At 40.2% G+C, this 27,977-nt stretch overlaps 1 protein-coding gene across 1 annotated transcript in view; it reads right to left on the bottom strand.

Annotated features, from left to right (window-relative positions):
• Positions 1–27,977, bottom strand: part of LOC124798298 (nucleolar protein 9) — a 54,174-nt gene that overhangs the window by 16,615 nt on the left and 9,582 nt on the right. The window contains exons 3-6 of the mRNA XM_047261630.1: positions 19,803–20,010; positions 16,475–16,809; positions 5,475–5,603; positions 1,452–1,625 (exon numbers count right to left, since the gene is read on the bottom strand). Of these exons, the coding sequence (XP_047117586.1) occupies positions 1,452–1,625; positions 5,475–5,603; positions 16,475–16,809; positions 19,803–20,010 (846 nt within the window). The remainder of the gene's footprint in view (positions 1–1,451; positions 1,626–5,474; positions 5,604–16,474; positions 16,810–19,802; positions 20,011–27,977) is intronic.

Consider the following 27,977-nt stretch of genomic DNA (forward strand, 5'->3'; position numbering starts at 1 on the left):
AGCTCAGCAACCGAGATTCCGACTATAATCTTGGCTTGGAACCAGCACTGAGTTTAATTAAGAAGACTCTCAGCAAACAAACTGATCTGGTGACCAGGGGGACGGAGAACTTACATCAATGCTATCACAGATGCTGGTACTAGGGTGTCTGCGACCGCCGCCGCCCAGCTGTGGACTTAGCAGCTTGTGGGGGCAGGGGACATTAGTTGCCCGCAAACCCTCAGGAACTCAGTTCATGAGCATAACTAATGATGGTGACATATCTGATTGTTGAAACATTGTGCCGGACACTATGAACCGGCAGTACACGCATGGACTGTTCAATCAAAGAAGAAGCAGAAGAAGAAGAAGAAGATTATGATGATGATGTCAGAAAAAGTACTTTGGTAAGCACTGTGGTAAGTTCAGACCAGTGCATATTTCAACTGCTGGGATTTACACAAAGTATGAGCAAGAAGAAGTTTGCTTCTACTTGAAAGTATGGAACAGATTATGTTAGGGAATGAATTAGATGGGCAATACTTTGTGACATGCGCTATATTTGTACACTTATCCATTTTGTCTTATCACCCAGGTCAACAACTACAAAGAAGTAGCTTTTATCCCACTGTCTCTTGGCAGACATTCATTAAGACATACACCCTCCTGCCTGGATATTCACAAAATCATGCTATTATGCACTACTGATATGATTAGCCTTTTGCTGATGTGTAGGAGCCACAACTTTCTGTAACCCTCCCGCCCTCCCAAATTAGTAGACCATTCTCTACAACTGTGTATATAATAATTTATTACAGCTCAGATACTTTAAAAGATCTACAACAGTCTTGACTGTAACATGTGGGACTGCCTTGGTGTTATCTTGTGGGTCTCATCCGATACTAGGTGCTGCACACTTCCGACACACTAGCCACTACTCAATATTTTGTTGTTTCAGGCCTGGACATATGTTAAGGGATTTAGCAGTGTTTATTTACAATATTAACACTATTCACTGTAGTTTGCAGCAACAACCAAACACGAAACTATAAAATTGTCAGAAATTGCAGGACATTTATTGAAATTCCATTTGTTGGACTTATAGTAAACAATACAGTGTAGTGAAATTCCATCAAAAGCAGACAAAAAAAGGGGTTAAGAGCAAATGATAAGGTATGTTGAGAGTCTGTCAGCAGCACTGCAATCAAAATGGGCCTTGTATTCCACCACAGCTAAATGACGAGCAAATGCATACCTCAAAACCACTACAGCAGTCAACCACACCAAGAGCTCAGTACTGATCTGCTGTAGCAGTGAACCACACCTGGACATCATGCTCTCTGACTGCTGTGAGTGTACACAGCAATCAAAAGATTAAACACATTTTCTCTTTTGACAATTTTCTTTGTTATTTTTCATATATTTTAGAGCATATCACATTGTTAATATGCTATTATCTCACAGATATTTACCTTGATAGGCTTCTTGAAAGATAGCAGTGCCTGAAGAAGCAGCGACCCATGAAGTTGAACTTTCACCTTCTGTTCCGAGTCATTTTCAGAAAATTTTTTTAACGTGGCAATTTGCCACACAGATTTTATCTGTCGGTCATCAGGTTCCCAACACTCAAAACATTGGAACAGTTCCTAAAAATGAAATGAGCAAAATTATAAATGCAAGCTATTTTGAAATACAACAGAAATGCTTATTGATCTGAGAATGCAACAAGCAACTTGATGATTAGTCCCTCAAATATTAGGTTTGTGCATAAGTTTGTGGCGTTTTTCTGTAAGTATAATAAACACAACAGAGAAAAATAACAGAGACTTTATACATCAAGGATGTGTTCTCCTCCACTATTTACAGGTCTGCCTATGCGGGGTAACTTTTTGATTGCAGAAAACACACGGTTCTGAAGTGAAGAACTCGTTGAGCCGTATTCGGAGCAAATTTCCACCTGGAAAGGAAGTTCTTCGAAGATTATTTGACACAGAGTGAAAAAGGTGAAAATCTGAGGCCGAGAGATCAGTTGAATAAGGTGGGTGCAGAATGACATCAGAACCCAACTCACGTACAATGTTTCTTGTCTGTGTAGCAGACTGCAGGGGAGTATTGTTGTTGAGTAGCATCACTTCATGCAGCCTTCCTGGTCCTTGTTCCTGGATTGTGTCTGCAAAACATCTCAGTTGTTGACAATAAATGTTAGCAGTGATGGTTTAAACCTCGGGGAAGCTATTTTAGTACACTACACCGCCACTGTCCCCCAGATGCACATTACCTTTTCAGGACTCCAGCAGGTCTCTGTATGGGGAGTTTTTGCTTTGTTTGTGCTCATCCATCTCTTTCTTTTCCTTACGTTAGCACAAAGGCACCCTTTCTCATGACCAATAACAATACAGGATAGGAATGGTCAGTGTTGTTCACAAGCAAACTGATAACGAGCATGCAGAAATCACATATGGTCACCAGCTGATTTGGTGATTTTTTGCTTAGAGCATGTGGTACCCACACACCTGGTTTTTTAACCTTTACCTTAGCATGAAAATGTCATACGATGGTGGACTGATCGCATTTTCCAGTTCCCAAGTACACTGACGTGGATCACTGTGGATTAAAGTATTTAAACGATCATCATCAAACCCTGAACAGGTTACGTAACATGGAGAGTCACTAATGTCTAAAAAAAATGATCCTCCTTAAAACAGAAAAACCATTTTCCTGCCCTGCTCTGTTGAATGGTATTATCCCCATACACTTCTCAAATGTTTCTGGCTGCCTCTGCTGCTGTTACCCTCTGTTGAACTCAAACAGAAGAATATGTCGAAAATGTTCCAATTTCTCCACTTGGCACTCCATTTTCTAGTGTCCACAGCTCCCCTCACTATCTCCAAATGACAAAATATATGTGGTGCAAATGTTTCTGGTTGCCTCTGCTGCTGTCACCCGTTTCTTGAACCCAAGCAGAAGATTATGTTGGAAATGTTCCGATTTCTCCACTTGGCACTCCGTTTTCTAGCATCCATAGCTCCACTCACTATCTCCTAATGGGAAAATATAAACTAAAATAGCAACAGTGAACTAGAAATAAAAAATGACAATTGATAAATAAACCCATAGCAATTGGATTACCAACATGCTACAAACTTATTCATCAATCTAATATTTAGAATCAACAACGATAAAACACCATGAGGCATCTCCTAGCAGTGATTCCAGCCACCAGGTGGGTCTAAGATGTGCCTTGTCAGACAATGGAGGGCACATTTGTGATGTGTTCCTGTTTAATAGCTTCAGATGCTGATTTTCGTGCTCACATTTTGTTCTCGCTAATATTTTGTGTATCCATTCAACAGAGAAGTCATGAATTGCTTTAGTGCGATATTTGGTTTAACGATATGTGTAAATAGTACAGGCTGCTGTAAGCTGGTAGTGGCCAGGCAATGCTACATTGATCAGCATGAGAGAAAAGTCATGTTGGGCGAGGCAGACAGGGTGAACAAATGTTTATCCATATTTCAGCGTCTGCTGTTGTTACAGATAGATCAAGAGCAAGCCAAATTACTAATGCAACTCAATACAGTTATCACATTTGAGGTGTTTTCCCCAGAACGTCTGTTCTCCATGTCTTGCATGATCTGACATCTTGTGCATCACCCCTTCCTCGCTGTCTAATTGCTACCACCACACAGCAGTGTACTCAGTTGCTGCTGGACTTCTGGTACCTATCTGGGACTCAGCATCTCCACTATATAGTGAGTATCAACTATCCTTTTCATAATATTGTCACTATTCTTCATGTTTTTTAGTATCTGATACTAAATGTCATTAATCCAGTTACTGCACCAGACTAAATTTAGACACCTCTATCACATGCGCACACAAAATTATAATTTACAAAAAGACATTTGTAATAAGAAAGAAACTGATTATTTATGATAATGCTGAATGTCCCATGAATCACATGATGAAAGTATTGGTTTGGGTTGACTCCATTAACACACTGTAAACATAAAATTTTAAATATCTGCAAAACATCAAAAAACATGCCCAACAACTCTTACAAGATGTATTCTATACACACTACCTTCAATTTTACTGGCACAACTTCATATACTGAATCTACATAGGCCATTTCTTTAGGATAACACTCTTTCCATTAATTGTAGTTTTATGGTACTCTGCCAACACCAATTTGATGACAATTGTGTTCTCACTGACAAACAGTCAGATTCACTGAAGTGAGTTGAGTGTCAATTGCTGAGTAGCTTCTACTTCATGAACATAAAACATAAAAAGTTCTGCTTGTCTTTGAGATTGTTACCATACTTTTAAAAAGCTTGACAATTCGTGTTATTTGGAGGGCTTAAAATGGCTAGGATGTTGGGAAATGCATATAACTCTAAAAGGGGACTAAGTTGAAAAAACAACTTGTATTTGAAATAAAAACGCTGTATTCATTTTTGATACGGACATGCATTTGACATCTCAATGCAAAAGGAAAAATTTTTTGGTTTGTGTTTTGTTGTAAAATAAAAAGCAGGTATGAATCATGGGGTTATGCAGACAAGACCGATGGATGGTGTAATTTCAGATGTCCAGCCAGGTTAATTTTATGCACAATTTCATTTAACAATGAACACTGTCATCATTGTCGGGCGCTGTGCAAACCATAATGATGGTCTTGAATGTGAATGAAACAATTTTCAAAATGGCTAGGTGAATCCTTGAAATACTATGTAAAAAAATTACGTTGTCTAACTGGCTGGTCACAAAAAACATAGTCAGAAAAAATCCAAAATATTCTCTTTTGTTACACTGGTATGCTGCCCTCAACTCTAGGTTTGCTCTGACCACCACTGTAATCCTTTCCTTCCACATCCGTTCAACTACAGATAAACTACAACTTAAATAATTTTTTTTCTCTTTGACTCATTGCATGACTCCTCGATTTATTAAGCAACCCACCTCATATTTAACAGTCTCCTGTAACACAACATTTCAAACACTTCTGTACCTATTATCATTTGTCTTCCCAATAGTCTACATTTTGCACCTACAAAAGACTGTGCTCTAAGCAGACTTCCATGAATATTTTTCTGGTCTCAAGATCCACACCTTGGTCTTTATAGTGTTTTTTCAACAGAAATACGTTTTGCCTCATGCAATTCTGGCATCTTTCAGATCTACTTCTGAGATAGCAAAATTTATCAACCTCTCCAGGAGTCCCTCGCTCAAGTTAACAATTAGCTAATTAGCATATCTATGTGCTGCACATAACATTACCTCAGTTACCTTTTTTATGTACAGGCCTACATATTACAGCCATCAAATAACACCTGACACATTGGGACGCGATTGCAAAAATGCATAAATGACTTAGATTTACTTGTTATATTTGCTATCCTTCATCTTAAATCCTTAACATCATTTTCATAAATATTTAACTAGGGATAAAAAGACTGTCAGCAGATGTAGGGCTGACAGTGTCCTCTCACCTTCATAAAACGATGCTGCTGTATCCCGAGACGCTGGCAAGCCTGGCCAAGGCTTAGGAGAACACCAGAATGACGTGCAGACAGCACTTCACTAAGCCTGCCTGACAATTCGTCAAATATCTTCTCCAGCTGCGCAGTGAAACATTACACCCATTATTACATGTTACACACTGCTATTTGTAATAAATTCAAAAATGGATGGAAGTCTTGAAAAACAACCAAGGAAGTAATGAGTGCTGTATAGGATTCTGTGTAATGACATTACAATATAATTGATTTATTGAACACTAAGAAGAAGCCATATTTAAAGAGTTATGTAAAAATTTTTGAGCACAATAGCTCGAGAGGAGCTCAATTTGTATACTAATTACAACTACCATTATAATTTTCATATTAACCCTGTTGGAAGTCTGTTGTAGTAGGTCAGAAGAAGAAGTGAGGGATCAGATTCCTGACTAAAATTCAAACATACAACATTGCTAACTGGATTCCAGAAAGATAAGCTGGCCATGTGGTGAATGCTGCATTGCATCAGTGGAGAGAAAGGGTGTGTTTTATGTCTGCAAATGCAAAAAAGGAACTACAAGTTACAGGAGAAAAGTAAGTGCACCCAACTATTAAACTTAAATATACAACTTAGGGAACACGGTAGCTAAAGGAATTAAGTATTTTGCACAGGGCAGCAGTGATGTTCAAAATGCATTATGGGAATGCAGGCTTTATTGCTGAATTTCACTAATGAAATTTTCTCAGATTATCAGCAGAATTGTGGTGTCAGATGCCGCAATGTTTTGACGGGTTTCCCAATCATTGTCTTCAGGTGAAGTGTCGTGTTCAAGTCCAATTCATTCCTTTATAGCCACTGGACCACATACTCCTCTGCTGAGGGGCCCAACAGGTGGGCCAATTGCTTGCCTCTGGAAGAAATATTGTGGCCAGTGGTGGTGGGGCCAGAGGGCGGAGTGGGTAGAGGGTGGGGGTGGGAGGTCAGACAGGCAGGGTGCAAGGGGCCCAGGTGTTGAGTCCTCGTGCTGCTTGTCTATTGACACACTGCCTCTGCCACTTTCACATTACAGCATTCCTGACGTATTTTTGCTAATGCTAAATTCCTTGCAGGGCTCAATTGGAGACTACTGTCCTAGTTGACAAGGCTTTCATGTAATCACATTTGTAATGCCTTTTTGATGACCAAACCCCTTAAAGCCATTGGCACAGCACAGCTTTGAAGTTTAACCGAGGCAACTGCTCTTTCCATGCTCCAAACATCACTGTGAGATGCATGGTGTGTATTGCCGATGTACTGAATGCCATACTTGGAACTAATTCTGTAAATGCCAGATGTTCATAGTCCTACTTGGTCTCTGACAGACTCAAGGATTAGGGACAAAGAACTGGCTAGGAGCCATTTATTAATGTCCATGAGAATTTCACTCGCTGATTTTTCTAAGACCATACGTGATTTACTATTTATTGCAATGTTCGTATCACCTGCAAACTAAAAAAACTTTGGACATGATAATGTACACTGATGGAAGGTCACTGATATACCGGGTGGTTATAATTAAACTTTCCCTATTTAACACATTATAACATGGAAACTAATTACCATATGAGTACCAAACTTGGCAGCATTAATGTCCAGAGTTGGGGTGTATGATTTCCATGCGTCACTACAGCCACCAGGTGCTGTGATCAGTCACTGTGATTCATAGTCTTACACACCTGACCAGTCGCAGTGCACTTGTTGACGTCTCAAGACGAGCTTGGACAAAAGGAGCAGGGAATTGTTGGTGAAGCTCTATTATCAAAACAATAGTAATGCTGCAGCTTCACTTCAAGGATATGGCCAGCTAAAGGATTACGAAATGGTACTCTTTCTCAACCTGCTGTACAGAGCATGATGAAGTTCGAATCAACTGGAGAACTGGCCATCTCTCTGATAAGAGGCTAACAACCGGTTGCACCACAGGTGGTAGGTGAAGTAGCTGTTGCTATGGCAGACAACGCTGAACGCAATTCCTGATTGTCTGGCGGTGTGCATGCTGTGTCATGACAGTTGAACATCCCATGGCCCACTGTATGGAAGTTGCTTCGAACCATTCTCAAATGGATTACATAAAAGATCCATATAGTACAGCAGCTTGCACCATAGGATGTGCAACGACATGATGACTTCACTCTCCACTTTCTCACAAGGATTGAAGTTAATGAGGGCTGGCCCTGGACCATCCTATGGGCAAGCGAAGCTCATTTTTCTCTGATAGATGAGGCAAACACACAGAATTGCCAAGTGTGAAGATCTTGACTTCCAGTCACTGTGCATGAAGTTCCTCTGGGTGGTGAACATGTCACCATACGGTGTGGCTTCATGGCTACGTTCATAATTGGCCCATTCTTTCTTGAACAGGTTGGCACTCAAGGACCAAAGACGTGCAGCGTGACTGGCCAGCATTACTGTGATATGCTTCACCCGCATGTCATACCTGCCCTACAGGAGAGAGATGCATTGAACTCAACAGTTTTCATGCAAGATGTGGACCCCACTGCACATCGCTAGTGAAATTGTGGAGATCACTTGCATCTCTGAAACACATTTGGAAATGATCTAATTATCAGCTGATGTTTCCAAAAGCTTGGCCAGTATGATCACCTGATCTCACTCCCTGTGATTTCTGGTTGTGGCGCTACTTGAAGGACAGGGTTTATCAAGGAACATTCACACAAGTGCGGATCTGAAGTGCACCATATCAAGAAAAGGTAGCCAGCGTACCTATGGACAGTAATGGTACCGGTATGTAATGGTATGATGTATCGTAGCAGAACATTAAAAGTGTTTCAATTTAATTGATTCTAAATTATTTCTCTTCCTCATATTCTTGACATTAATGCTACCAAGTTTGGTACTCATACGGTAATTGGTTTTTGTGTTATAAGGTGTTAAGTAGGGAAAGTTTAATTATAACCACACGGTATATACATGAGAAACTTTGACACATCACAAAATATGCCAGTAGCCTGTGATGTACAGGAACTTAGTACATTTTCACTGTATGTGTAGTTAGCCTTCTCAATGTCACAACCCTTTAGCAGAAGTTGAGCTTATGCTACTTTTTCTAAAAAATTTGAGAATGATCACAAAACTGAAGTTGGATGGAAAATTGACAACATTTATTTTTTTTCTCTCTTTTCTCTGCAGACATGCAGAAGATCAAAAATTGGTACATACTGCACATAAATAGGCGAAGATGGTAGCAAATTGCAACAGTGGGCAAAATATTAGTCAATGTACCAACACAATAATGCAGTATTGCCCATGACAGCCTACGTGATCATTCTATTTCAAATCAGCACAGTGTCCAACCTACACATCAGTACAAGTTCAATGATGCCGATTGTGACCCACTGATATTGTAGTCACAGTATCACTAAGTTCTTACAGTTCGTGAATTGCACAGTTTTACATTTCAGAACATTTACAGTAAGTTGCCAATGTTTTTCACCATTATCTTATCAAAATCTGTTCGAGCAACATTTTTCATATAGTACTTTATCATAGATAACACCATCATCTCAAGTTAATATTAACATTGTCTGCTGGGTCACCAGTATACAATATGAACAGCAAGGATCACACACACTTCCCTGAGACAAGCCTGAAGGTATTTCTACATCTGTTGATGACTCACCATGCAAGATAACAGGCATAGTCCTTATTACAGTGCAGTGTAGTGTATAGAATATTTCAGAACATATGAAAATTTGCGCCGGGCTGGGACTCGAATCTGGATTACCCAGTTGTCGCAAGTGGTCGCCTTAGCCACTTCGGCTATCTGAGCACGCTTCCAGGAGTGTACTGGTGTCTACTCTCCTATGTGTTTGCACTATATCAGTGTGATTCTCGCATATCTTGAGACGCTGTTTTTTCTCGTCACTACCTTGTTATGGCATGCAGTGTCTTGAGACACTGCACTGCTGATCAACAGCCACATTTATTAAGAATTAAATCAAACAATGAAAAATCCAGCATGTAATAACGACAATATGAAAGGGATCGATTGCTACTCACTATATAGTCAAGATGTTGAGTTGAAGACAGGCACTACTAAAAAAGCTTCTTCTAAAGAAGATGACACACTCGCATGCACAAACACACACACACACACACACACACACACACACACACACACACACACACACACACACACATGACCACTTTCTCTGGCCACCGAGGCTGGACTGCAACTACACATGATGGGAGAAGTATCTGGGCGGTGGGATAAGGAGGTGGCTGGGAGAGGGAGGAGAAGGCTGGGCAGGGAGGGGGAGAATAGGACAGTAGGGGTGTGGGGTGGTAAAGTGCTGCTTATGTGAGCATACAGGGTTGTGGTGGCGACAGTGTAGGGCAGCTATGTGCCATCGGGAGGTTGGACAGCGACAGAGGAGGAAAGGGAGTTCGAAAAAGGAGAGAAGTAAAAAGACTGTGGGTGTGTTGGTGGAAAAGAAGGCTGTATAGTGCCTAAGTGAGAGCAGAGAAGGCTACCGTATTTACTCGAATCTAAGCCGCACCTTTTTCCGGTTTTTGTAATCCAAAAAACCGCCTGCGGCTTAGAATCGAGTGCAAAGTAAGTGGAAGTTCTGAAAAATATTGGTAGGTGCCACCACAACTAAGTTCTGCCATCGAATATATGTAGCGCTACACAGGCATGCTTTGCAGCCACAAAGATAAATACTGGCGCCAAAACCTCCGTGTCAGTAAATAAATTTTAAAAAAAGGTGGAAGATGAGCTTTTTTCTCCTCCCCGAGTTTCGACCACTGCATTTTCATACATTATCCAACGAAGTAAATACAAATTCCGTATTGTTCATCTTCAAATGCAGCAGCATTTCAATGTACTACGTAAATCCGACTGGCAAGACTGTTTAGGATGTTTGACAATATGGCCAACTCAACATTCTGAATTTTTTCCTACCTGTAAGAAGAGATGGTTGCTAATGGCAACTTTTATGTGTTGTGAATCACATACAGTATTCTCTTTACCATAAGAATAATACGAATATAAACATTTTGCCACGTATTGTTTCGTGTTTGCTGCTATCTCATTTAAATTCTGTCTGCCTAATAAACTACGAAACTTGAGTGATACAACAGCATACGCGGAAGAATATGCATATCATGTCATGTTTATATTCGTATTATTCTTATGCCTAATAGTGGTACAGTCAGAAATGAAGCACAGCAATTGACTAGATTTTTAAATCTAAGATGACTCTAATTTCTGTGCAGAATGTAATGTACTAAAGAGGCGACTGCAAAGATTTTCAAACGGAGGAAAATTTTCGCTAAACTCTCGTTCAGAACATCTTCTATCATACACAGTCTATTATTTGGTTCTTGTTGATCATTATCGAAGAAAGCAGCAAAGTAAGTAACAAAAAATAGTAGTCTCTTGCCAATGTTTCGCTAATGAGATGATTCCTCTTTTTTGTTTTTTAATTGTAAGCAGCGGTAGCGTGCACAAAACAAGCCATGCCGCGAGCGGCGACAGGTCGTAAACACGCATTATCAGAATGCGACAAACAATGCATGACACAGTACAGTAATGCATTTTCAGCTTAGAGTGACGTAAACACCTAAAACAAAGAGAACGCCACTTATCAGATCCATCAATTCAAACCAGATGAAGCACGTGAAAAAGGAAGGGTACGGAGCGCCTGACGCACAGCAATGGCTACCTGGTAAAGCTTAACTGCTAAGCTTATGACTCGAACCAAACTACTGTAGCTGTATTGTCATTCATTCGACCTAAATTGTGTCTCATATTACAATGGACCAACTTTGTTTCGATTTGGAGGTGCGGCCTAAAACTTTTCTCTCCCCTTTAATTTCGAGTCTCAAATTTCAGATGCGGCTTAGATTCAGGAAAATTTTTTTCCCTTGATTTCGAGTCTCATTTTTCAGGTGCGGCTTAGATTCGAGTGCGGCTTAGATTCGAGTAAATACGGTACACGTGGGTGAAAGACAGTAACAAATGCTGAGGCCAGAGGGGTTATGCAAACGTAGGATATATTGCAGGGAGAGTTCCCACCTGCGCAATTCAGAAAAGTTGATGCTGATAGGAGGGATCCAGATGGCACAGACTGCGAAGCAGTCGCTGAAGTGAAGAATGTTGTTGTGGGCAGCATGCTCAGCAACTGGGTTGTCAAGTTGTCTCTTGGCAACAGTTTGTCGGTGGTCATTCACGCAGTCATTGGCCATTATGCCCACGTGAAATGCGCTGCAGTGGTTGCAGTTCAGCTTCTACATCATATGGCTGCTTTCACAGGTAGCTCTGCCTTTGATTGGATAGGTCATGCTTGTGACTGAATTGGAATGGGTGGTGGTGGTGGTGGTGGTGGTGGTGGGAGTGGGAGTGGGAGTGGGAGTATGTATGGGACAGATCCTACCTCTTCGTCTATTACAGGGATATGAGTCATGAGGCAAGGGGTTGGGAGCAAGGGTGGACTAATGATATAAGAGGATGTTGTGTAGGTCCGATGGCCAGCGGAATACCACTGTAGGAGAGGTTGGAACGATAATGAGTAGGACATCCCTCGTTGCAGGGAATTGCAAACCCTGGCAGAGAATATGATTCAGTTGCTCCAGTCCTGGATAGTACTGAGTCACGAGGGGAATGCTCCTTTGTGGCTGGATGGTGGGATTCTGGGAAGTGCTGGCTGAATGGAAAGATAAGGCTCAGGAGGTCTGTTTCTGTACAAGGTTGGGAGGGTAATTTCGGTCTGCGAAGGCCTCAGTGAGACCCTTGGTATATTTGGCGAGGGTCTGATTGTCATTTCAGATGGGGCAGCCACAGGTGGCTATGCTCCATGCAAAGGACTTCATGGTGTGGAATGGGTGGCAGCTGTTAAAGTGGAGGTATTGCTGGTGGATGGTAGGTTTGATATGGAGGAGAGACTGATGTAACCATCTTTGAGATGGCAGTCAACTTGTTAAAGACTTTTTCTCCTTCTCCCAATCCACCTTTCGGTCAAAAGGGCTTCTTCTAAAGCAGACACCACATCTAAATGCACATTCACGCAAGCACAATTCACACATACACGACCACTATTCTGACCGCCAAGGCCGAACTGCGAGCAACTGCACATGACGGGAGAAGCAATCTGGGTGGTGAGGTAAAGTTGCATTTATACCTACACAACTTGTGCCTATGTGCCGTGCTAATACGCTTGCCCTACATGGAAGTAGAGGCAAGCATGTAGATGGATGGCTGTTCCTCAACATGTTGAGGTGTGTGTGATTGCATTCACATCTGTGCTCACATGGGTGCTTCTACTTGCAAGGCACCTTATGGACAAGGCTGGGTCAGGGAGGGGGAGGGACAGCAGAGTAGAAGTGCTGCTTGCGTGAGCATACAGGGACCTACTCCAGTCTGGTCATGACCGTCACCTATCCCATCAACGGCAGGGCTACCTGTGAAAGCAGTCATGTGATCTAAAAGCCAAGCTGCAACCACTGTGCAGTGTTCTATATGGACATGATAATCAACAAGATGTCTGTCCACACGAATGGCCTTTAACAAACTGTAGCCAAGAGACAGCTGGACCATTCAGTTGCTGAACACACTGCCTGACACAATGTTCTTCACATCAATGACTGCTTCAGATTCTGTTCCATCTGGATCCTTCCTACTAACACAAGTTTTTCTGAACAGTGCAGGTGGGAACCCTCCCTACAATATACCCTATGTTCCCATAACCCTTCTGTGCTCAACTTTCATTAGTCTCTGCCTTTCATTCACATGTCCCCTTCCCTCCCCCCACTCTGGCATTACACAGCCTTTTATTCCATCAACATCCCACTTCTTTCCTTTTCTGCTCCCCCTCCCCCTCCAATCCAACCACATGAATGCACCTAGCTGACCCGACCCACCACACCCCTGTATGCTCACACAAGCAGCACATTACCGTCACACACCCCTCCCCCTTCCTAACGCAGGCTCCTCCTTACCCCACCACCCAGATCGCTTCTCCCATCAAGTGTATTGGTCGCAGTCAGGTGTCAGCGGCTGCAGACAGTGGTTGTGGTTTTTTGTGTGTGTGTGTGTGTGTGTGTGTGTGTGTGTGTGTGTGTGTGTGTGTGTGTGTGGGTGTGTGTGTTTACTTTAGAAGAATGCTTTTTGGCCAAAAGCTCACTTGTTCAGCAGTCTTTTCATTGTGCCTGTCTGTGACTCAACATCTCCATTATATGGTGAGTAGCAACCTATCCGCCTCATAATATTTCAATACAGAATGAACTCGCTAATTGCGATTATGGTTCTATATCAGCTTAGAATATTTCAGAAAGAATGAATGCAAATTTATGTGAAACTGAGACTTGAACCCGGTTTTCTCAATTGTTGCCTTAACCAGATTGGCTATCCAAGCACACTTCCAGGAGCACAAGGGAGAGTAGACACAAAGACAAATGGAGATAGTGGCTGCTTCTGGAAGATAACCAAAGAGGTTAAGGTGACCGCTCGCAACTGGCACAAATTTTCATTTGTTCTGAAATATTCTTCAACTGATGTGGGACCATAATCGCAATTTGCAAGTTCATCGTTATTATAGTCCTTTTGTTGTAACTATTCATATGGTACTGAGTCAAATGTTTTTCAAATGTTAATAAATACTGCATCCACCTGACTGACTTGATCCCTGGTTTTTAGAATATCACATACAAGAAGCACAAGTTCCGTCCATGAGACCAATGTTTTTGGAATTAATTACAGTTGGTACGGAGGAGGACATTGTGTTTGAAATAAATCACTATATCTGAACTCAGAATGTGTCCTAAGATTCTACAACAGATGAATGTCAATGAGATTGGATGGTGCTTTCGTTGATCACTTCTGCTACCCTTCTTGTTGATGGGTGTGACCTGTGCTTTCCTCCAATTACTGTGCACAGCCATTTGTGTAAGGGATCTATGGTATACTATGGTTAAAACGGAGGCTACCTCAGATGCAAATTCTATATAATGGAATTTTCCTCATGCTTTGGGGCCTTGTTCAGTTTTAGTGATTTTAGCATGCCTCTGCCATTTATATTGCTCACCTTTGCTGTGGTGCGAGTGTTAAACTAGGGCAGTATACCTTGTTCCTTCATTGGAAAATGGAGGTACACATTTCTACGTTTACAATGTTATCCTCAGTTTCACATCCTTTGCCATCCATGAGTATCTGAACACTAATTACTGTGCCATTAACAGCTTCACAATGGTCCAAGTTTCTTTGGGTTTTGTGAGCTGTCTTTAACATTCCATTATAGCATTGTCTTTTTACAGCTAAAGGGATTTCATTTAGCACCTCTCTAGCTCTCTGCTTTGTTTTACACCTATTGTGCAGTAGTTGCTGTTTCTTTAGAAGCTTCATCACATACCTGTGTACTATGTAAGCTCTCTCCAATCACAAATGCTTCTACTAGGCATAAATTTAGCCAGTGCTTGGTCAATTATCATTCTAAACTTTAACTACAGTTATACATAATCCATCAAGATTTAACAGTTTCAAGTTCTTCCTTGAGATACAACACTACAGCATCTTTTCTAGTTAATATATAAATCTTCCAACATGTTTTCATTGCCCTTCGTATTTTGGTAATCATTGTTGCTGGAACTAAGTCATGCTAATTAAAACCAGTTTAAAAGTGAGCATTCTCAAATAGGCCATGTTGTTGACTATTAGACCGAAGTGTGAGCTGAAATTTTTAGGGGGGCATGCCCCGCTTCCAAGCTTTTGTAATGATGAAAGATGTTCGTGATGTTTAGTAATAAGTAAGTATTGAGACAGCTCACTGTGGGAGATTTTATTATGATATGTGCAGATAGGAGAACGACTTTAACTCATCATTTCCATGAGACATGACAAGTGAGCGACTCCATCTGCTGTGCGGGGTCACTTGTTCCTTGGCATTATGCTTTGAGAGTGCTCAGAAGACTAGGAAAAAGAAAGGAAAGGTCATTGCTACAATAGATGTCATGAAAAATGACTGTCAAATTGGCTTATAAAAAGATGTACTTATTCTCTTGATCTTGCACAAGCTACGTATGTTTAATAAACCTGTCAACCTCCTTAGTACAAAAACAGATGGTTACTCATGATAAAGATAACATGCTGAGTTGCGGTCCGGCACAACAAAAAGACACACATTAGCTTATGGCTAAAGCCTTCTTAAGAAAAGAATGTACACATACATTCATTCATGCAAGCACACCTCGCACACACGACCACCATCTCCAGAAGTTCAGACCCGATATTCCAACTGAAGAGTTTCTATTGTTTGATTCTCCCTTAGTATAACAGCCTGTGTTGTGAAAGATGGTGATGTTATAAAAGAAATTGTGAATACAGAAGGTTCAAAGTGTAGTTGTTTATGTGATTTAAGTAGCTTGGAAGACAATTAATACTCTCTTTCAGCACCCATCCACACTTACGGAGATGAAGTTTCAATTATATTGGGAAGTGGAGTGAGGAGGGGGTATCTGGTGGTTGGTATAAGGACCCAATTATAGGTTTATATCAACAACTGATACGGAGTATTACCCAAACAACATTGCATGGAATTTTAATCTCTATTTTAGCTATCAAAGTATCAGGACCACAGAGAGAATATGAGAATCTTGGATGGGTTGTTTTGTTATTAAAGCCTTCAAAATATTATTAAAGTGGCTAAATAGTGGCTTTCATCAGGGATGTAAATATAACTACTGAATGCATAACGCATTTCTAAAAGACTGTCATGACACATTCTTCGGCTTTGCCAAGTCGAGACAAAATTACCACTTTCCCACCTATCCCAGACCTTGTGTTGATTGCAGATCCGATAGTTACCACAATCTACATAAACAAATTAATAATCATATGATGACATCACTGGTTAAAGCAGAATGGCACTTTTGGGATTTTCAACATATATCTTACCAACGTCTGACCACTAATACATCAATGCAGTAGAAAGACACTCACCTCAGACGGCACCCAGCAGTTTTGCAGCAGCCTCTGGACAAAGAAGTTCGCAGTTGGGTGAAGAGAAAGTAGTGCAACACGTCCATGTGACAGCTGATTACGAACAGTTGTCAGCAGGGATGGATGGTGTGCAGCAACAGTTGCGACAATTGCTTCAGCAAGTCGACAACTTGCCTCGCATGACAATTCTGTGGGAACTTCGCTTTCACTGTCTTCTGCACGTTCATCTCTAAATACGTCAGCTAAAAGACGCTCAATGAGAGGTTTGCTGTGTTCGCCCAATGCTTGTAACGACACCTGCAACAACCCTGAAGGCAGTGTTGATCCTGCAAAATCTGAAAACAAATGGGGTACTGTCAGAATAGAGTAAACTGTCCAACACGAGCATTTATCAAATGTTTTACATGCAAATTTTGATAGGAATTTTAACTGACGTTTGCCACCTACTTCTGTTCAGAACTAAATGAAATGAGACTACGCTCAGAACTACATAAGGAAAAGAAGCCTATGACAATTGAAAGTGTCTCATCAGAAATCAAAACACATATGGTATGATTTAGTAACACAATACAGCAACAAATTTGTCATCATGTACACATGAGTGAGTTCATACGAGCCCAAGTTCAGTCTTACAAGGAGAGCACATTGCATTTTTTTTACATTTATGGTATGTTACGTTCACAAAAATATCAATACACCAAAGCAGTTTGATGCAACTCTAAAAAACTTTGAAGTCCTCTGAGCATCTTTAATTCTCTAGAGGTAGGATGATTTTTTGACGGTTCTCCTGGCTCTGTGGTAGAATCTTCACTGTCACACGGGCAGCTTGCTTTCGAATCCTGACACCTATAGTCCCCAAGACAGACTGGTTCAAGTCTTGTTTTAAAAACTTTTTCATTTTTTCTGTTCAATTTGAATACCTATGGCAGCAGATATACGCTAATCAACACTCATCTAATGTCATTTTTTATGGAAAACGCATGTCTACAAGCCACCTAATTTTGTATGGCACAGGCTACTACTCGTACCACTAATTGATCCCTCCTATCCTGTTCCATTTGTGAACAGTGCACGGTAAAAATGATCATCAGTAACCCTCTGTACTGGCTCTAATTTCTCAAATTTTCTCATCATTGTCATTACACAACATGTTTCCCAACTCTTTCCAGAAAGCTCTCTCTCAAAATTTCAACAGTAAACCCCTCCATGATGCACAAGGCCTCTCTTGTAACTTCTGTAAACGGAGTTTGCTAAGCACCTCGGTAACAATCTCACACCAATTAAAAGATTTCGCGACTAAACATGCCGCTTGTCGTCGTATCTTTTCCACCTGTTCTATCAGCCCTACCTGGTAAGGATCCCATATTGATGAACAATACTCAAGAATCTGTTAGTTCATCTTTTGAAAGATGTTCATTGTAAAATGTCAAATCAAAACATCTTCAACTGTCTAAATTTCGAGTTTCATTTTACTTTTGCTACCAGTAACAGCATTAAATTACACCATCTTCAGGCCCCCTGACCGATGTGTAGAAACAATCCTATCTTTTGCACAATCAAAATAGGGGACAGCTTATAGTCACTGGTATCCTGCAGAAGTCTACAGGATACCAGTGACTGTATGCTGGCGCCTATTTTTATCGTACAAGAGGTACATGTCGGTCAGGGGACTGAAGGTGGCATAACGTAACACTGAAACTGGTAGCAAGAGCAAAATACAACTGGAAATTTAGAGAGCTGAAGGTGTTTGGATACGACATTTTATACTCAAGAATCAGTCAAACAAGTGCATTATAAGCCACTTCCTTCATGGAATGAATTACATTTCTCTTCTTCCTATGACTCTCAATCTGGCATATGCTTTTCCTACTATTTGTTTTATGTGGTCATTTCACTTAAGTTCATTCCAGATAGTTACTCAGAAACTTTATGGTTGACACTGTTTCCAGCAGTTTCCCCATCTATCGTGCAGTTGTACAGTAGTGGCTTTCTTTTCTTATTTATCTACATCTACATTGTATGCTCAATATGTTACATTTATTTATCTTCATGGTCAACTACCAGAGCATGCACCATTCATCAATCCTCTGTAGATAATTTTGCAAATTGTCACTTTTTTTATAGACAACCCCATTGTCTGCGAGCAGTCTTAAAGAGCATCTGACGCTTTCTGCTAGATCATTTATACACACTATACACAATAACGGTTCTGGAAATTACCTTTACATCTGCTGATATTGTTCTGTTAAAAAATATGTGTTGAGTTCCACCTGCAAGGAAGCCATCTGCAAATCTGGTCCATTACTCGAAAATTTCATAATTTTTTCACTACCTAGCAATATGGGAACAGTGCCAAATGCCTTACTTAAGTCAAGGAACATGGTATCAAACTATGTGCCGTTGCCTACAGCGCTAAGGATATAATCTAAGAACAGAGCAAGCCGAGTTTCACAAGAGCTCTGTTTGCTGAATCCCTGTTGATTTTTATACAGGAGATTTTCAGTCTTGAAAAACATCATAATTCTTGGGCATAAAACACGTTCCATAATTTTACAACAGATTGACATCAATGACACAAGTTTATAATTGTGTGCAACTGTTCTGCAGCCATTCTTGACAACATGAATGACGTGCTTTTTTTCCAGTCGCTAGATACCTTCATTGCTCTAGCGATATATGTTAAACTGCTGCTAGGAAGGGGAAAAGTTCTTTCACATAATCTTTGTAGAGTCTTATAGATATCTCATCTGGTTCCTATGCCTTTCCACAACTAAGCAACTTCAGCTCTTTTACTACTAAGCGATCAATTCTCAAAATCTGTCATTTGACATTTGCACAATGGGTGAAAGGAGGGACTGTCTTACTATCTTCCACAGTGAAATACTTTTCACTGGCCACCACCAGAATCTCAGACATAGACAGACACACCTCTTGCAACACACCAGTCTGTTGTTTCTGACAAAAACAATGTAAGTTATCATAGATGTGTCATGTTTTTATTCTATTTTGATGTGATACAAATATCAACAGTGTTTTATACAACAACCCACAGTGAATTTTTGTTCCTACAAGGTACATGCTGTTTGCATTTGAGATAGTCTTCAAGAGGGCAAGCCCAGCACTTAAGTACAAAACACTGCCTATGGTTCATCAAAATATTAACTGTGTAAGTGATTTTTGTCTAAATATACATGACTGAAAATTCTTTTAATTTCAAATGTGTCACTCTTTAGGACAATAAAACTAATTTCTTCACACCAATTACTGTCAATACTATATTACAGCACTTATTTAGTTTACAAAACATAGAACACCAACTTTTACTTACCCCTAAGTTGAGGCAAACCAGCCAACACACGAGAATACCTCACCAACACTTTTTTTAACTCCTCATGATTATTAGCGTGAGTTCCTAACTGTTGTATCACAGTTCGTACTATGTGGTTGGCGTACTGGTCCCACACAAACTCTTCTATGTTGTTCAATACAAATAGCGCAACTTTTGTCAGCCACAGCCGCTCACCTCCAGGTTCACGCTAAAAGAGGTAACACTGAATTGCTCATTACATCCAATGGTTTCAGCATTTTTCAAACACAGCAAACTACAAAGACATAATTTAGTGAATCAGAGAGTTACCACAAAAACTGAAGACAATATAACCGAGAAGAAAATATCCGCTGTAAGTTAAAAGTACCCCCAAGTTCCTTTTCCAATAGGGTTTCATCACCTACACCACAGCTCTAAAGTTTATATGAATCTTCCAATGTTGTTGTCCACCTTCATTTACAGAAATGGATATGCCAAACTCAGTATCAATGGCTTTGGTGAGATTTTTGAAAATTTAACTTTAATTCTTGACAAACATTTCAGTACGTTAAAAGAAGAGCGTCCACAGAAGCTGTGGTCTTTTACTAGAAAATGGATTGAAGTCATCCGCCCAGACACTCAGGGATCACAAAGGCATCAAAAGAGAGAAAGATAGGGAGAAGAGATTGTACTGCAGTTCCTCCTTTTAACTGTCATAGAAACACATAAATTTCAGATACCAAAATAAGTGACTGTGAGACAGAAAATCGACTAAAATTGCACAACACAGAAAAGGCAACTGGACCTGATGGAATACCTACACACATCTACAAAGAGTATGTCAAAAAACATTGCTTTTCTTCTAACAGCACCATACCATAGATCACTGCAGGAATGAAATATTCCAAGCAACAAATACGCAAATCATTCCCGACATCAAGAGAGGTTGATGAAGATACAAACATGTCTATAGACCTATATGACTTATATCGGAGGATTTAAAGTAGGATAATCAGATAAAACTCACTGCAGGAATGAAAAATACCAACCTGAGATTCACAGGAAGAATCCTATGGAACTCTAGTCCACCCACGAAGGAGGTGGCTTACAAAACCCTCATAATCAGACACTTGAGTATTACTGATCAACCGTGGACTCTTACCAGATAGGATTGACAGCAGATATAGACAAGGTTTATTCAAATGAAGACTATCAAACACAGATAAAATTATTCATTATTTGTCAATGAGAAATAACAGTATTTCTTTGTCATTTGTGAATGAATGAGTGTAAGAATAAAAGATAAATTTCAGATACAAAAACATTTATTGTTTCAATATTTTGTAATTTGTAAAACAAATTCACCTTTTGTTGCTTTTAGAATAGTTTTGAAAACAATCATTTTTTTCAAACACATCTGCAAAAAGTGTTTTTATTTTTTGCAGAACTGATATTGTTGCACGTGAAAGCTTATGTTCCACCGATGCTGAAGAGAGTAGTACTGTGTTATATCTTCTGAAAAACCAAATTCAATTCATAATTTCCTTCAGCAAAAAACTGAGAGATTATCAGTGTCTGGCTTTCAGGGGCAATGCTCTAGTCAAAGATGTTTTTGTGAAGCCTGGATACTATGAAAACTGAGGCTTTGAGAATGGGTCACCTGTTGTGCCTAGATATCTCAAGACAGTAAAAGCACTGATCTTGCAGATAAAATAAGGGAACTGAGACTACAAGCAATCTATCTTCCTGTGCATCATTTGCAATTTGAACGTACAATAAGGGAAGTGACATTTGTGCAAAATGTACTCCCCACCAGACACCATAAACTGGCTTGCAGAGTACAAATGTAGGTGCAGAAGTCATGGTTGTGCTTTGCAGCCAATGAAATTCTGCAATCAGTAGTTTGAAAGCTTTTGATAACCTTCAAACACATTATTTGGAGAGCTGGACAGCACTGGAGAACACTCATTTTTACGCGAGCTTTTATAACTACTATTCCACACTACTGAGTCAAATACTTATGATCATGAAACAACCAATGTACCTCAGGCATAGCTGTTGTGAACAACAAAGTCCTTCCAAATGGAATACCGACAGTACGCCGCCGCTCCCCAGATGCCCCAACTGAATATCATGAAAATATATAACATTCTTACACTATACTTTAACATAAATGCTTATTCTGTAAAACAACACTGCATTGTGCATGCTGAAAATTATCCAAGAGACATTAACATGTCAGTATTAGCATTACTTTCCCTCACCAGTTATCAAACTAATAGTTAAAACCACCTTTAAAGCATTTAAATACAAAATACATTAACATGAAAGGATAGATAAAAAGTCTACTCACCAAGCAGTGGGAGGGGAGCGCGCGGGCGCGCGCACGCACGCACGCACGCACACGCGCACACACACACACACACACACACACACACACACACACACACACACAAAATGATTAAATCCTTTTGTGTATGTGTTCCCCTGTCGCCGCTTGGTGAGTAGATTTCTTATCTACCCATTGATATTATATTATCAATAATTGATTATTTTGGTTGTTATAAAATACATTAACAGATGGAACGGAAGAAACAGGATATAAGTCACCTTGGCTAACACACAATTATTCTTCCCAGGCACCACTTGAAAACAGAAGAGGAACAGGAGAAGTGATATAGATACCCAAAATGCTGTCCACAACACTAAAAGTATACAATCACAGACCCTAGCAAGATAATAGAGTATATAACACTAACCATTACTATAGAAATATTTAAAGTAGAACAATGGTAAGATCTATTATCAACACGATAATTAGGTGACACATCATCTCTAGAGCCTTGTTTTCACATACAGTACAAAAAGTGATAAATTTCTGTTCAGTCATTCTCTCTTCCACTGGATTTTTGGATGGAACTAAATATGCCTGTTTTCTCAACATTTTTAACAAAAGGGTACTACTTATCCTAATGACAATTTATATCGCATTAAGTGAAGACCTTGATACCACTTTGCAAAGTCCCAACAAAATTGCTGTCCTTCAACCTAAACCAAATCTTGGGCTACACTGTCGTTTGCACATCAGGCTGTCACCAGAACCTACGTTCCAAAAAAATAACATAGATGCAAAAATATTGACAATGATCTCTTCTCTTAATATCTGGACACCTGCAACGTTGCAACATCATTACGTCACAGTGTAACAACAACAACTGTACATATAATAATTTTTTCTTCTGATTTTCAATAAATTAGTGTAAGCGATGTTCTGATTTCATTTCTTTTTTTCTTTTCATGTCATTATGTTAAATAAACTGTAAACAATTTTTGATGTGAATATTAATGTTTATGTCAAATTGCACAACATGTGGAAAGGACCCTGGAAATGTAAGATGTGTTGAAACTGTTGTAAGATGTTAAAGATGTAATTGTGCGCCTGGTCCATACGTAGGCAATGTATTAGGATATGTAGAATGCAAAACCTTTGGTGAATACCCTGTCTGTAGGGGAGCGGTAAAAGGTGGATGGCAGGCGAGCGCGGGAAAAAGCACACGGGCGCGGCACGGCATAACGGACTCAGCAGTAGTAGTCGGAGTTGGGCACCGGTCTGAGAAACACGCTCTGGATCGAGGAGGCTCTCCTGGAAAACGTGATTTCATTGAGCCTCGGATGTGCCGTTTCCGACGACTATAGAGCATGGCTATATTCCATAGGCACTAAATGGAAAAGTATTGCGACGCTAAGAAGAAGCAAAGTGCCGATACATCAAGAGCCATAGCTGTGATTGTATGTGTGCTTTGCGCCTCGCCATCTCGCCGCCCGCCAACCGCCGCATCGACACGAACAGGTTGAAACTTTTAGTACTGTATTCGTGTGGACCAGTGTTACTTTTGTCCCTGACTGTTCAATAACAAATTAACTTTTACCAGAACTGTCCTATCATTTAATTATCCTCATCACTAACCTAGACAGGGTCCTTTCCACATGTTGTGCAATCCGAGTGTCCCGAAATGAAGATTTAAAGTTTATGTTAATAATACTTACCTGCAGACCTATCTATGTTAGAATGATGTTTAAAGAACTTTGTTGTTAATGAATATATAGGTCTGGCAAAGTTGGAAGATAATGTTGAAATTGGTTTAGTAATGAAGTTTAATTATTTGAGGCAGATAAAATGGTAATTAAATGAGCAGGAAATAAGACAAAAAGAGTAGTAAATCATATATTGGAAATCTTGAGTGCTTCATGATCTCAATAATTAAAATTTCAGTACAGTGATCATAACAGTTTCAGGGTCCCCCCCCCCCTTTTTCTTTTCTATTCATTTAAATTCTGAAGTGTACTGAACTGATTTGACCAGCAAAGTTAGAGTCAATATAAAAACCAAAATTTATTAGTGTTTTACCTTTTTCAAAATTGACATTGTATGTGTGTTTCGAAAGTGCTATTTCTAGGGTAACCTATAACGATTTTAATCAGATCAATGGACAGTACGAAGTTTGTAGTAAACATTATAGTGTATTGCTGTGTATTTATGGCTTGTTCATATTAGTACAGAAAGTGAAATTATTAGTTCAGTAAACTTTCTGGTTCTAAAAGTTACCATATTATGCAGTGTTATTGTGTGTTGTTTTGTATGAAAGTACAGCAACTTGTACAGGGAAGAAACTCAGTTAATGCCTAATTAGGCTGACGACTGTTTTATTAACAAATTGGTAGCATCTGCTGTGTTGTTTCTTGTCCGTCGTAACGTGTGGTTGCACTCCGGAATTGTTATTACCGAGTGGGTGTAAGTCTGATTTGCCTCCATTCAGGTACACGCGGTCAACATATATATCAAAAATCCTTTCTTATAAGGTGAAGCCCGTCAACTTACCATAGTACAGGCTTTAATAAGTATCGTGCACAGTAGCATAGGGTTACAAGTGGCGACCGTGACAGGACATCCAGTTGTTGTCGGTCACAAATTAATGTGAATACCGAACAGTGGATGTTCAGTGGCACGAATTGCAATAATATTTAGTAAAGTAAATAGCAGTGAACGTCAAGTGTAGTAGTGTGGTGTAATTTGCATTCAGTATGGACAGGAAAGTAGACACGGTAGATGTGCCGAGCGTAATGGAAGATGCGGCTGGCAATGACAGGAGTGTACGCAGCCAGATAACAGATGGCGTTAGCGGTAGACAATTGGTGTACATACAATATCACGAACACGTTAACGAACAGATTGAAATGTCGAGATTGCCTCGAACACAGCAAGGGATAAAACAAGAAGTAGAGGGTGACTTTGCAGATGATAGTGGGTATGTGAATGAATCCACTGACATGTTTGATTCACCACAGATAAAGAAAGAACCAAAAGAAACTTTTGAAGTAGGATCGGAACACACAGATTCCGTAGAACAAAACAGTGTGAAAATTTTAAGCATGAACGATTTATTTGAACAATTAACCAAACAAATTGCAGGACAGAATGATCAGCTTCAAAAACAAGTCAATAATCAGGTTAGTCAGCTTAAAACACACGTTGACGAGCAGCTCAAAACACAGAATGATCAGCTTAAAACACATGTTGATGAGCTCAAAACACAGAATGATCAGCTTCAAAAACAAGTTAGCAGTCAGGTTAGTCAGCTTAAAACACACGTTGACGAGCAGCTTAAAACACAGAGCCATCAGCTTAAAACACACGTTGGTCAGCTTAAAGCACAGGTCGAAGAACAAGGAGTTAAAATTAGTAAACAAATAGAACAGGTAGAACAAAAAGTGGGTAATTTAAGATCTGTAGTAAATACTATGAAATTTGAAATTGACACAATTAACAATCATATGGATACTATGCAGGGGGAAATTGACAACATTAACAGTAGATTTGACGTTGAAATCCTCAACATCCAAGAGAAAGTAGAGCCTCTGGTTGAAACCAAAGTAGACGAAAAAGTTTTCGGTCTTAAAACTGAGATCGTAAACGAATGTCAACACGGAATCTCACAATTGAAAAAGGCAGTTTCAGACACTGAAAGAGATTTAGGTGAGAAAGTTACCGGATGTGTACAAAAATGTGAACAAAATTCTTCGAAAATTCAAGGCAAAATTTTCGATCTTGAGAGTAAAATTACAGATAGACCTGGTGTTGTCTGTAATGGCACACCACTTATGAAGCTGTTAGAAGGTGAGGAACGCTTTGATCCCGCCAAGAAACATAACGGATGGCATCCATTAGATTTCATCAAAAATTGCGAGAGGATATTTCCTGAACACTTGTCTGATCAGGAAAAGATAAACGTAGTAATTAGCGCCTTAGCAGGTGATGCTAAGCGCTGGGGAATTAATTTCAATACCGAACGAATGACGTTCGAAGAATTTAAGCAAAAGTTTATGGAAGAATATTGGTCCGAACAAAAACAGGATCATTTGTGGCGCGAGTTTATCATGGCCAAGCTTCATGATAACAGGGGCAGGAATTCTTTGAAAGATTTCTGCGAATATTGGTACCGGAAGTTGACGCATTTAAGAGGGAGAAGATACGAGTCAGAAATCATATGGGAGCTATATAAAAAGCTTCCAGAAGATTCGAAGAGATATGTGGGAAGCAATCATCGCAGCTTCCAAGCGTTTCTCGAAAGGATCGAAGATGAAGACCATTGGCACGATAGTTGTGCCAATAATCAAAAATTTAGTAACAGGAATAACCGTAATAATGACGAGAGAAATGACGGCGATGGGTTTCGCATCAACATGATACAGAGAGGAAGAGGCAGAGGCCGAGGAAGTTTTCTAGGTCGCGGTAGAGGGTACACCGCACTAAATAATAACGACTCAGGAAACTGATTTCCGCGAACGTTGCGGGCCAAACGGAAGCGGACAGTATATACCGGCCCCAATTTAAGAAAGGTTACCGAACTGACAGTAAAGTTATGAGACAGGTTAGAGACAGGCATTGAACGACGCAACGTGTTGTTGCGAAACAAGCGTCAGGTGCGTGCACGAATGAGTCATCTTCGCCGCGCAGAGCGATACTGGTTAACAGGCGAGTTGAGCATCAGAGGGGAACGGCCCACCCTAGCGGAGCAGCTGTTCAGAGAGAAGCCGCTAGCAATGCGGCAGCATTAGGTACGAACATTGCCGTAAGAACTGGTGAATACATTACGAGTGGTAATTCCGTGGCGAAGGAAATAATAGATGAAACTGTGGATACACAGATAGGTGCGGTTAGCAGGGTTAGCAATGAAGTAAATGGCGAGAATGAATTAGCAGAAGTAACTGATTGGAGTGTGCAAATCGACGATCTGTACAAGGGCCTAAAGCAATGTGAGTGGGAGGATTTTAAGAAGGAGTATGAGACAAGGAAGTTAGTTAGTGGAAAAGAAGATAGCAGGGACATCGATAAGGTGACGTGGCCCGAATTTGAAGAGGAGAGAGTACATAGCGCCGCGCAAAGTACGCGTGCTGCCTATAGGACGAAGGTTAAAGATAGGAAGGAATTGGAGGATGAAATCCTGAGCATAGACGAGGAAGTGACTTCCGTTAATGATCCGCCAACAGTACAAGCTGCTACCGAAAGGCACCGTGGGGAAGAGGCAGGTGATTACATGAAAATAATTGAAGTCCACGAGGATTACATTAAATATGAAGTAACAGTGGATGTGAGTAAAGCTGATAATGAGGCCGTTTTGCCAAAAGAGGATATTGAATTAAAATCAAAGCCTGACGAAAATGCAGAGGGAGAACTTAATGCCTGTCTCAGAAAAGCTTGTATGTTAAAACCTGAAAGCGATCCAGAATGGTCGGATTCTGACGATAGTTCAGATGACAAATATTTCGGCACTAGTGAAAATAATGGGGATACAGCTAATTGCGATATTGTACCTAATGATGACGTAGTTTCAAAACAAAATCCAGATGTTGAGACTGAACAAAGAAAGAAAGAGCCACCGGATGACTCAGTGTTTATTGTGCAACGAGTTCAAGTAAGTAAAGACTTTGAACTCCAGAAACCGAAAAAGCCGCCAGATATAAATGGTTCACAGATCAGGAACGTATCTTGGGACAATGTCACAGTCGACCAAGGTGCGTTGTGGAAAAAACAGGAAGGGGCATGATTTAGAGTGTGGGGCAGATTTATATTGGACTCTGAGGATGTCATGAACACCTTACATCATGAATCTACTGGGTTCCCACCGGAAGAAATTT

The sequence above is a fragment of the Schistocerca piceifrons genome, chromosome 5, assembly GCF_021461385.2.
Source record: "Schistocerca piceifrons isolate TAMUIC-IGC-003096 chromosome 5, iqSchPice1.1, whole genome shotgun sequence".
NCBI classification, from domain to species: Eukaryota; Metazoa; Arthropoda; class Insecta; order Orthoptera; family Acrididae; genus Schistocerca; species Schistocerca piceifrons.